Source organism: Urocitellus parryii, chromosome 8 (assembly GCF_045843805.1).
Source record: "Urocitellus parryii isolate mUroPar1 chromosome 8, mUroPar1.hap1, whole genome shotgun sequence".
NCBI classification, from domain to species: Eukaryota; Metazoa; Chordata; class Mammalia; order Rodentia; family Sciuridae; genus Urocitellus; species Urocitellus parryii.
In genome coordinates this window covers 125,678,315-125,691,009 of record NC_135538.1, presented here as the reverse complement: position 1 = coordinate 125,691,009, position 12,695 = coordinate 125,678,315, and the positions used below count along the sequence as shown (strand labels likewise).

Here is a 12,695-nt window from a genome sequence, read left to right as displayed (position 1 = left end):
AGCCCAATGGGAGAGGCAATACCAGTGACGAAAGCCACCTGCAACACCAAAGGACACCGTCCTTTCCAGCAGCTGTCTCCACGTCAGTGGGCTTCCCTCCTTGCTCTCCTTCCCTAACAAAGCCCAATCTTGGTCAGACATCCAAATGAAGTCACCAGCTAGTTAGGAATTATGATGGAGAAATCTTGGTTGTTTTAGTTTAATAAGAACATTTCCAAAGATCCCCACTGTCAACGAAAGGGTCCTGGTCATCACGCTACATGCCCTGAACTCTTAAAACACAGAAGAACACTACTGGCACTGGGGGTTGCTGAGAGCCAAGATGTCCGCTGCCCTGGTGCAGGGCTCAGTCGTAACCACGGGCCTGGAGTGAGCTCAGGAAGAGCCCCTGCTGCACCTCTGTGTGATGAGAAAGAGCTTCCGGCTCATTCTGAGCTCCAGACAGACACGCTCCTGCAGCTCTGTGTAAGGGCAAGTCACCAAGAGGCACTCGCCTCTCCTACCTTTATTCTGCCGCCGCTGAGCTCTTCGCTAAGTTTTAATCTGGCATCCACCACTCTTTTTAAATCTCTCTGCAGTCGACGTCCAAAATCCCTGAACATTGTCGAGCCTCCTGAAAGAACGACATTCTAAAAGACACAAAGCAGAAGGTTGCCCTGGATGAGATCACCTGCCCACCATGTTCCAGGAACTGCCCCACAGCACAATTCCCACATCCAACACACAGGCAATCCTAGACGAACACACTAACTAGCAAGTCAATGCTACCCAAAAGATGTTATCTATTTTTTTTTCCTGTGACAACTATGTGCTACCAACTGTCCTCTCAGCACTTTTCTTCACCTCTGTTGCATGCTCCATCTGGACCCGGCAGAACCCCTGTGAGGATCAAGAAGCCCAAACAAACAGCACAAGCTTCTGGGTGCGGTGGCACACTCCTGTAATCCTAGCAACTCGGGAGTCTGAAGTAGGAGAATCACAAGTTCAAAGTCAGCCTCAGTAACAGTGAGATTCTCTCTCTAAATAAAATATGGAAAAGGGCTGGGGATGTGGCTCAGTGGTTAAGTGTCCCTGGGCTCAATCCCCAGTACCGCCCCCACCCAAAAAAAGCCTGCACAAGCTGGCAAACAGACTGAGGCCACCTTATGAACCTTACGAACACTGGATCTCTAGCTGCTCTGCCTCAGCGACTTCTGGGCAAGGGCTTCCAACTAACTCCTGAACCTTCTCAGTGGGAAGGAAGCACACCCAACTTACCTGGAGACACGTCAAGTGAGCCATCCCTCTGCCTGCAGAGGCCTGCCAAGTGGCCACACCAGGCACTTGTGCGGCAGTGGGGGCAAATGTCATTAAACTGCCTATCAGAGTTTGAGGATAGAAAAGCTGTCTCTCTAGGACTACAGGATGATGTGTAGAACAATGGAAGTGATTAAATATAACCTGATTTATCTCCCTTACAAAAAAATGCCATTTGAAGAAACTATAAGAAAAACAAAATAATCCTTCCATCAAAGAGCCAAAAAGGACCGGGTGCAATGGCACACGCCTATAATCCTAGCACCTCAGGAGGCTGAGACAGGAGGATCAAGAGTTCAAAGCCAGCCTCAGCAAAAAGTGAGGCCTTAAGCAACTCAGTGAGTCCCTGTCTCTAAATAAAATACAAAATAGGACTGGGATTGCAGCTCAGCAGTCCAGTGCCTGAGTTCAATCCTGGTACCAAAAAAAAAAAAAAGAGCCAAAAAGGCCCTCCTTGAGGTGGTGGAATTACACGCATTCCTCCCTAACCTTCCCACATGACTTGAGTCACTGCAGGACCAACTGCCGCCGGGCATTTCTCCCAGCAGCACTCGGTCAGCTCTGTGTCTGAACAGCAAACCCCTGACCAAGTTCACAGGAAAGCAGATGTCTCAAGGAACCAGAGCACCCAGGTTGTAAGTCATGCAACTGGGAACAGGCTCTCCCATTTACTGCTGCCCCCAGAAACAACAGCAAGTACTGGGCAGAAGGGATGGGTTCCCAAGCTGACCCCTGCAACACCAACCACACCACAGGCACCCAGGATTAGACAGCTGAGGGTGGAGAAGGAAGAGCAGCAGGCAGACAGCCCACCTGCCATCTGGCCTTCCACCTGGGGACCTTTTCCAGCTCCGTGCTGTGCCTGCAGAGAAGTGTCAGCTCTAACAACCCCCTAACAAGTCCTGGATAACCTGCAGCCCGACGCTCCAGTTGCTGGGTGAAGAGGACAGCCCAAGGCTATCACAAGACCATGGCAGGGGCCTTGGGAAGCCAAGTGGCCACTGGTGGTCTCAAAAACTGTGCTAATAGTCTTTTACCAGTGAGTCTAATGCATTCTTAAGGGAGGGCTTGGCTGAGGGCCAGGGAGAGGCAGGCTCTGAGCCAACCCCCCAGGCTCTCTACAGAGGTGAGTAGTACTCAGGAAGCCCAAGCCCTGACCCATCCCTTGGTGCTTTTCTCAACTCCCAGCACGGGTGGGGCATACCCTGGGGCACCTCCGTCAGGGAGCCCACCTAGTGACAGATGTTGGGGCAAGCACCTGCTGAGGCTCCCTGCCATAGAAGAGGCAGTCTGCCAGCACCCCAGGGCTTTGATGCCAAGATGCCCCGAGGGGGTACTGGGGATTGGTCCCTGGAGTTAGAAGACCCAGGCACAGGAGGGAACCTGCGCTGCAGTCAACCCCTTCTTGGAGAGGCCTTCTGATTCCCCTTTCCACCCAGACGAGGGGCCACAGAGAACCTGCCTCCGTCCTAAAAAACTGCAAACCTGGACTTCCCAAGCCCCATCCTATCTCCAGGTCAACATCATGAATGATCACTGCCATCCTGTCACCACACAGGGAAATCCCTCAGTGCAGCAGGGACCTACTGTCAGAGCCCAGGGACCATCATCCACAGTTGCAGTCAAAGGCAGCCCCTGGTAGCCACACTCATGCAAGATGACACCGAATGGCAAGTCAGGGGAACAATTTTAAATAATGTACAACAGGTTCCCTTTCAGACAGGCATCTTAGCCTATAACACTTCTGGAGACACATCGGACCTGTTTACTATTAAGAATCATGATTTCAAAGCATTCCTGATACCTTGACCCTCCTACCTTAGGATAAACCTCTAATGGTTCCACTCAATTCAGAATTACGAGAGGGGCTGGGGATGTGGCTCGGTTGGTAGAGTGCTTACCTCATATGCACAAAGCCCGGGGTTCAATCCCCAGCACCACACACACACAAAAAAAAGAATCACAAGAGGTGGGGGAGGAAGCAAGACAGGACTCTGCATCAGCCGAGGTTCTGTTCTCTTTTGTTTTCCTAGAGTGCGCTGCACCACTCCATTCAAGGTTTTCAGGCTATGATTACCATAGCCTTTCTCTGGCACGGAAGTCCCAGCTCTGGTCTCCTAACAGCCCCTGTGCCAGGGTCCCTGCAGTGGCTCCTGGGGGCCAGGACAGTATGGAGGCTCCCTTGCTCCCCTCAGTGTAGAGAGCCACAGAGCCAGGCTACAGGATTACCACAGAAATGTGTGGGAAGCTTGCTCCTCCCCAGACAACAGAAGACATGGGTCTGCTCTCAATTCCAGCACTGGATACCAACACCATACATCAACAATAATTTTCTGAGGCTAAACTTGAAACATCCCTTGCTTGTGTTCCTGCGAGAGATGACATGAAAGGCGTGGAGTTCACCTCTCCTCAGGGCTCTGGCTTCACCCTGCCAACCCCACTGGAGCACTGCACGTGCGCCATGTGCTTCCACAAGGGGCCCGCAGGCCACTGGAAGAGGAACCAGCAGCTCACTGCCCTGGCTACTGCGGGACTCAGGATGAAGGACTAGTGGGATGTCCGAACAATCTCTCCAGTCTCGGTGTCAGAAAAGCAGCCTGTTAGGAAAGCCCCCTGGTTGGGACCACATTGCTCTCAGACCCTGTGACTCATTACAGAGGAGGTGTCCCTCTTTCCCTGGGCTGCTGGGGAGCGCAGCACCCTGGGGGCCTCTCTTCTGTGACTAGACAGGTCCGCGCGATGCGTGCACCATTCTGCCCCTGGTCTCCCGGTTGCACTGTTCTGCCATCCTGGCTTTCTCCTACCCAGATTCCTCCAGCTGTTCCTTCCTTTGGTCCTGGATATACTCTCCTGACCGCCTCAGATTATGCATACTAGAAGGCAGGCAGGCAGGTGGGAGGGGGGTATGCTGAAATGGAACTATCTTCAGGCAAAACAGGGTTAACAAGTTCAATGAGACTGGTTTATAAAAAGAACGCTTAGTCTTCCATTGGAAGTCCTTCCTTCCTCACTGAACAAACTCGGCAATCTACACACACCAGTGATCCACGGAGGACAACCTACTCCATCCCACAAGCACCTCCTGTGGGGTCAGAGGCCCTGAGCTGAAATAAGGCATGCAAGTGACCTCCTACATCTAGAGATTCCTAGAGGCCCATGGCTGGGGGGTACGGCGAGGTGGTAGGGCACCTGCCTATCATGAGACCCAGCATTCCATCTCTTGGCACTGCAGAAAATAAATTAAAAGATTAAAGGGGCTTGTGACCTCAAAAAGTTTAAAATGTAAAAATCAACCTTTAAGACAGGGTCTCTCATATGGAGATACATTTTAAAAACAGTATTTTCAATCTTCTAATACATTTTAGACTTTTAAGAAGGAATTCTATTCACTTCCTACAATTTTTTTTAAAAAAAAGCAAAAGTCATTCTTGAACGAACCTTGATTCTCACTGCAGAGCGTGAGAGGAGCTGTGAATGTCCGTGGCTGAGTGGATGCAAGGCACTCCTCAGTCTCCATGAAGCCCCGAAGGCAGGCACAGCCCTGAGCAGCCAACAGCACTGTCCCTCTGGAGTGCCCATAGCTCTCTCTCACAAGATTGCCTTGACCATGCACACGTAGACACAGCCAAGAACCCCTCAGCAGAGCCACTTCAGCAGCAGGCATTCAGCTCAGGAGGACGGCGCCTGTATTACTTCCTCACTGCAGAATGCAGCAGGAGCTCAACCCGTGCGGCTCAGCGTGGACTAGAGCTCACAGGCCACTGCGCTGTCCAGGGTGATGAAGTCACTCCTTTGAAGACAGAACCAGGAGACCACACCACACAGTGAAGCCTGAAGACAACATGAGCATGAATACTGGCCACGTGAGGACGGCCCTTGCCACTGAGAGGATTCTAGAGAAGTCAGGAAATTCCAACAGTAATCTTAGGAGTTGAAAAATTATTCCGCAGACATGAGGAATGTGGAACAGCAGCCACAGCCACAGGGCAGGAACGGAGACCCCAGATCAGGGGCTCTGAGGCCAGGCACAGTGAGACAGGCCTGCACCAAACGCACCACCGTGACGAACACTTGCCCTTCACAAGAGGAGGGGAGAAAATAAAGCACCAGAACTGAGTCAGCTAAGACCCTGAAAGTGGCAAGCAGTGAGACAATACAGTAAGGGACCCACCTGGCCATGACAGGTGGACAAGATGAAGCAGACACGTGGTCTCCCCAACTGTCCCAAGTAGATAAGACAAGCCTTGGCGGCGCCCCAACCACCCGGGGGAAAACACAACCCTCAGTGTCTTCCTGACCATCCTGAGTAGATAAGACGACCCTCAGGGTCACCGTAAGTGGACACGATGGTCTCCTGACCAGATCAGCTCACAGGCTCCGTGAGGCCTGACTGGCTGTCTGCTATGCCCTAAGCCTCTCAGGCTTCCAGGCTACAAGCAGATCTTCTGTCCGGCAGCTCTGTAGGTATATGGACTTTGCTGTAACAGAACACAGATCAAATACAAAACTGGGGCCTGGGGTTGTAGCTCAGTGGTAGAGCACTTGCCTTGCACGCGTGAGGCCCTGGTTTTAACTCTCATCACCACATAAAAAAATAAATAAAGATAAAAAAGAATAAGGAAAAAAAAAACCACAACTAGGTTCACATTAGATCCATGGAGCTATATCAGAACTTCACAGTGATCCTGCCTTCCTAGGACAGACAAAGGGTTCTTGTGCACATAGCTCTGTGATCATTTTAAACCATTCACATCAGTCAAAGCAGGTATCCAAAAAGATACCGGAAGAGAACACATTTGTCATCAGAAAACTTCAGAGAGGCCAGTTTATCCCAAAACATTAACAGCATGATTTTAAAGACAGAGAAGCTGCAATATAGGACATCATCACATTGCATTTTTAAAATTTGTAAATTAGGCTGGGTATGGTGGTTCAGGAGGCTGAGGCAGGAGGACCACATGTTCAAAGCCAGCCTCAGCAACTCAGCAAGCTCCTAAGCAACTCAGTAAGACTCTGTCTCTAAATAAAATATTAAAAAGGTCTGGGATATTGCTTAGTGGTTAAGGCCCCTGGGTTCATTCCCTAGTACCATTTTTTTTAAATTAAAAAAAATTTAAATGGTAAATTACATCTAGAATAGCCATTTATTTTTCGAGCAAATTTCTACTCACAGGCTAGGGTGTAGCTCAGTGATAGACTGCCTGCCTAGGGTGTGCAAAGGCCCTGGGTTCAACTCCCAGAATCCCAAGAAATTTCTATTCACATTTTTCAAAAAAAGCACTGTTAAGAGCTATTTTAATACATTTAAATTCTTTTTTTACAAAATAGCAAATTTTAAGTCAATAAGATGATATAATAAATTTTAAAACACTATTTTGAAACATTTTTATTTAGAAATAATATTACATTTAGCATAAGTGACAAACCTTACTACTGGATAAAGTGTTTTTATTTGCTTTATCAGCAGTGCTTCCTTGCTCCCTCACACATTTCTTTAGAATCATTTAAAAGTAAATTATACACATCCTGGCAGTATACTCCTAAATATTTTAGTATGTGTTACTAAAATAGGAACCTTTCTCTTACGTAACCGCAGTACGGTTATCACTTCATATACTAACATTATTATAAAACTTTAATCTACTCTTCCTATTCAACTCTTGTCATTTGATCTATTAATATTCTTTATAGCATGTTTTTCTCTCCAGGCCAGGATCCAGTGTGAGGTCAGGTTTTGCAATTACTTGTCTCATCTCTGCAATGGATTTTTTAATTAAAAAATAATTCACCAGAGTATGAAAATAAATGTTCATCATGATAGTTCAGAAGCACAGCAAGATCTTGAGTTGCCATAAGAGGCATAATGTATGAGTCATTGTTCATTTATTCACAAAAATCATAAAAGCAGCATTATGCATGTTGTGGTCAAATGATTTTAGATAAAGTTGCCCAGGTACTTTAGGAGGAAAGGACAGTCCTTTTCAGAAAAGCTGTTGGCATAACTGACATCCACAGAGCATCTACTTGTTCTATACACATTAATTCATGTCATATACACATCATTTAAAAATAGATAATGGATTTAAATATGCAGGTTAAAACTACAGAATTTCTAAAACAGAATATTTAAAACTTTCAAATTGAAGTAGGCAAAAATAATTTAGAACATAAAAAGCATGAACAATTAAGGAAAAACACTGATAAATTAGACTTTTAACATTCTTCAAAAGTTATGATTAAAAAATTAAAAACAACAGACTAAGAGAAAATATCTGCAATACCCACATCTGACAAGAGACTTATATTCAAAATATATGAAGAACATTTACAACTCAATAAGATAAATCAATAAAATTTCAATAAAAAATACATAAATGGACAAAAGATCCAGTCATTTCACAAAAGATATACAAATGACCGATAAGTACACAAAAAGGCAAGCCACTCATTGTAATTAAGATCATACCAATAAAATGCACCACACATCAAATTTAGGCTAAGATATGAACAAAGGACTCTCATAGGCTGGTGGTACAACCACTTTGGAAAAAGCTGGGTATTTTCATAAAATTAACTACACATGTACCATGTGACAAAGCAACTGCACTCCTAAGTATACAGCCAAGGGAAACAGAACATACACACAGACCTTTGGATACAGAGCCAAATGTTCATAACAAGTTTTTTGTAAGAACCAAAAACTGGAAACAACCCAAATGTCTATCAGCAGGCAAATGGACAAGTTGTGCTGTAGCCATTTGCTGGAGTGCTACTTAAGCAAAAGAAACTGATGCAGTGACTCAGGCATCTCAAAAGCATTAGCTGGATAAAAGGCCAGTGGTCCTAAATGCACAACAATCCCAAAAGGCAGTGCTTGCTGCAAAAATATATAGGCAAATAACTTGCAAACTTGGAAAGCCAGGGAGCAGAGACCAGTGCATGCATGAAGAATCTGCTGGCCTGGCCCTGGCTGCAGGAGGCATCTACTACCCTTGAAAGAACACTGCAACAGCTCTACTGGTCATGGGCACTGCTGCAGGCATTTCTGCAAACCAGACTCTTGCATCTTCCCAAAACACTGCCCCATTCTTCTAAGAAGGGGACTAGAGCACAGTGAGATCCACGTCCGTGCTCACCACCACACTCACACTAGTCCACAGTGCCTCCCTTCCAGGTATACAGCATGTAGCCCCAGCCTGCTGGCGACCCATCTGTGAAGTGGCTCTCAGCACACAGGCTAAAGTCTGCAACCACTGGCCCTAGGCTGGCCCTTGGCACCGCTGCCCACCTGTCCACCCATCTGCCTGTCAGGATTCCAAGAGAGCTGACGGTTCCCGACCAAATTGCAAGCCCAATGATGTTATCTCCCTCCACCATTTCTCCCATTTCTCCCAGGACCTCCTTCAAGACCTCTCACTGTTCTGATGACCCTGCTCAGACATACTTCAAAACTGAACAACCAGCCTCTTACAATGTGAGCCGTCCCCCAACAAAACACAGCCCCATCCACACATCACAGTCTCAGCAGAACAGAACACAAACTCTAAATTGGTGACACGGAATCCTGCCCTTGGGGTCTGTTAAGGTAAAACAATCTGCCATCCCTTAATAAGCATGGTGTGTGGCCATAAAAAGCTCTTCATCCAAAGCAGTGGGAACAGAGTGCAGAAACTCAGTCTCCTGCCCACTCTCGAGCCCACTCCTCAGCCAGCATGCAGAGGCCACACGCGCAGCCTGGGGACAGTGATGCCCACGCCCCAAGCCCAGCACGCCTTTGCTCCGGTTCCTGTTTCACTTTCTCCTTAGCACCTACTCTCACAGCTTTACTGTCTGCTGCCCTACACAGACCTGACCTCCACAGACGTGACCTCCACCGTGGCAGGGATTTTGATCCTGTTTTGGTCGCAGTCAATCCTACACTGTCCAGAACCACCATCAGGAGATGGCAGGTCCCATAAACATAGATCAGAGAATAAATGAGTAAATGGACCTTGCAGGGCCTGTGAGACACCATGATCACTCTCCCTGGGTCCACCTCCACTCAGCCAAAGCCTCAACTTCTACCCTAGACCTTCAAAAAACCTTCAGCCAAAGGGGCCTTTCTCACTCCTTTCATGTCTGCAATGTACAGTCTTTGTCAGAGTCTTATGATAAGAGATAAAAACTCAAAGAGCACTCATCTGTAAAAGTCAAATCAATTTACTAAAAATATAACACAATTTCTCCCTTCCTCCTCCATGGAATTAATTCAAATAAGAACATAGTTTTATAAAACTATTCTATCAGAATAAACTAAAACTGTAGCATTTTCTCTGAACTAAGTCTAAACTGGTGTTCATTTCAAATTTGTAGACTGCAGTATATGTCATGGACTTGCTCATATACTACCTTAGATTATTCACTAGATTTTTATCTCTACACGTCTTGCTTCTTTTAACTTGTAAGGGCCTCTTCATTTATGATCATTACTAATAGTGTCAGTGACTGTGCTGTTTCTTATCCCATGTAAACATCACAACAACATGCTGAAGTAGGTTTCCGTACCCCCATTTTGCAGATTAAAACACTAATGTTTGAATAACTAGCCCAAAGCCACAAAGCTAGGAAGCTGCAGCCCCGCCACTCCAGCCCTCCCATGCTCGTGGCCCCAGGATTAAGAGAACAGCAACATCTACTAGTATTAATGTCACACATAACATCTACTGCATAGTAAGTGCTATGCTTTCAACCTTTACAAGGGCTACCTAATTATACCCTCCAATAACACCCATCACACCCATCCTGCAGCTGGGGAAGCAGAGCCTCTGAGAGGCTGGCACTGAGATGCTAGGAAGGGGCTCGGTCAGTGTGAAAACCCAGGCTGTGTACCTGTAGAGCCTCTACTCTAAAAACACGATGACATGGGGCTGAGGATGTGACTCAAGTAGTAGCGCGCTCGCCTGGCATGCGTGCGGCCTGGGTTCGATCCTCAGCACCACATACAAACAAAGATGTTGTGTCCGCCGAAAACTAAAAAATAAATATTAAAAAAAAAAAAAAGACGATGACAGGGCAGTTAAGACTGATCAAGACGCTTTCAACAAAAGCCAAATCTCAATGTGATTCACTCTAAAGGCAGTTCAATTGAGAAAACAAAATGATTCCTTATCATTAGATCAGAAAATTTCATGGGTTAGGGTTCTACCCATTAGAAATCTTCTGGAAAGGCACTTTCCCAATACTCAGTTTCCCTCCCACAGGTCCACTTAAAATTTTGAGGGGAAATCCAAGTGTATTCAAAGACCCGGTAAGCCAGGTAAAAATTGTAGTCAGAAAGTTATTTGCTTCATTCAAGACAGCAAATTCTCAAATCAGACCCATCTGAATCAAAAAATCTTAATTACAGACTCTCACATAGCAGATTATGTCCCCCACCAAAAAAGAAAAAAAAAGTGTCCTGGTATAAAAATATCAGAACCCAAATATAGGAAAAGAGCTGGTACTGAGAAGGCACATCAGACCTCCCTGAAAATAATGTTTCTGAAGAGTTTTAATTACTTAGGAAAGTGCTTATGACATAATGCCAAGGAGTATGTCATAAGATAGAAAATATTATCAAAACACAATACATCTATGTACCTGTTTATACTACAGGACAATAAAAGAAAAAGATATAACGATAACAGTGATTACAGAGTGACTTCTGCTTTTATCGAAGTTTTTGTAATATATCCCAAGATGATTAGCAAAGGAATACAGTAATTTATTTATGGAATTATTTCTACATGTCATTTGTTGTATGCTTGGATGATCTTGCAATATAACCAAAAGCTGGGCACAGTGGTGCCCACCTATAATACCAGTGGCTGGGGAGGCTAAGTCGGAGGATTGCCAGTTCAAAGCCAACCTCAGCAAAAGCAAGGTGCTGAGCAACTCAGTGAGACCCAGTCTCTAAATAAAATACAAAATAGTGCTGGAGATGTGGCTCAGTGAATGAGTGCCCCTGAGTTCAATCCCTGGTACCAAAAGAGAGGGAGAGAAATATAACCAAATAACTCATTCAAACAAAAACAATGTACTGAAATATTTAATATCTTACCACACCTGAATAAAGATCAAATAATTCCGAAAATAATAAAAAAAATTGTACATCTAAAATCTTCTAAAATGAGTATGAATTTTAAATTAGAAATAATGATCTTTGGCCCTATACAGAATCTAAATTTCCTACCCTGAACCTGGTTTTACAAGGCAGTTCTCCAGCGGCCCTCCTCTCTGTTCAGGGGCTCTGAATCCTGATGGTCAAGTGTACTTTGGCTTGGTGCAGAGAAACCATCTGCTGAAGTTCCCTGTAGTGACTGGACTTTTTCAAGAGCCAGCAACAAGTACCACAGACCTCACCTTCCTGTGTAGACGTCTACCTCAGGACGTCAGATAAAAGCCTACATGTTAAATCACCCCTGCAAACGAGAAGGTCTCGCCTGCAGCAGCAAGAGAACACCCAGCACACAGCATGAACCCCACACATAGTCTGTCAGCCTCCTGAAATGTGAGTCAGAAAGATGTAAGATAAAACCCACATGAAGAGCCAAGCTCATTTCTTTAATATCTAATATGATATAAAGACAAAACTGCCGACTCCTGTGATGCCAAGCGTATCTGTGCTAGAGGCCCAGTGTGGCAGACACACAGTGCCACCTATCAGCCACTGTGTGTAACTGTGGGCACGACTGCTCAGCAGCCTAGGGGTATGGCTCAGAGGTGGAGCACTCGCCTAGGGTGCAGGGGGCCCTAGGGGTTCAACCCCAAGTATCACACCCCCTCAAAAAAGAAAAAAAAACCAGACACTTCAGATGAAGTGCCTTCTCATCTCTCACTAGATGTCCCAATGCTACAGGTTACACTACCAACTCTGTGAGAAACCTGTCATTGCTACATTGTGTTCTTCTTTAAATAATAATATTTTATTAGTTGTTCTTAATTATACATGACAGTAGAATCCATTTTGATAAAACTATACAAGCACAGAATATGTCTTGTTCTAATTAGGACCCCATTCTTGTTCTAGAAAGTTTATCCTTCTCTAGAAACAAAAGGTTTTTAATTTTAGTTTTAGTTTTTGGGTTTTTTTTCAATGCTGCAAATTGAACCCAGGCAGGAATCATCCCCAAAGCTCTCTTCCTTGTGACTCTTTTTCCTTCAACTCTGTGATTGGGGCTCTGCCCAACTCCTCTCTCAAGACTGTTTTATCTGTTGTTGGTGCCACTCGGCCCTCACTTGTGGGACCTCTCTATGTAATCTGACAGGGCAAATGACAGCTGTCTACCCTAGCTTCCAGTTTTCTTCTCTTCTCCTAGAGACTGCTCCTTCTTGGCCTCTGCAATGGTTAATTCTATGTGTCTACTTGGCCAGGCCACCAA

The 12,695-nt window shown here is 45.7% G+C and overlaps 1 protein-coding gene across 1 annotated transcript in view; it reads right to left on the bottom strand.

Annotated features, from left to right (window-relative positions):
- LOC144256558 (actin-related protein 3B) overlaps positions 1–12,695 on the bottom strand; it is a 56,324-nt gene that overhangs the window by 1,866 nt on the left and 41,763 nt on the right. The window contains exon 9 of the mRNA XM_077801728.1: positions 504–629. Coding sequence (XP_077657854.1) covers positions 504–629 — 126 coding nt within the window. The remainder of the gene's footprint in view (positions 1–503; positions 630–12,695) is intronic.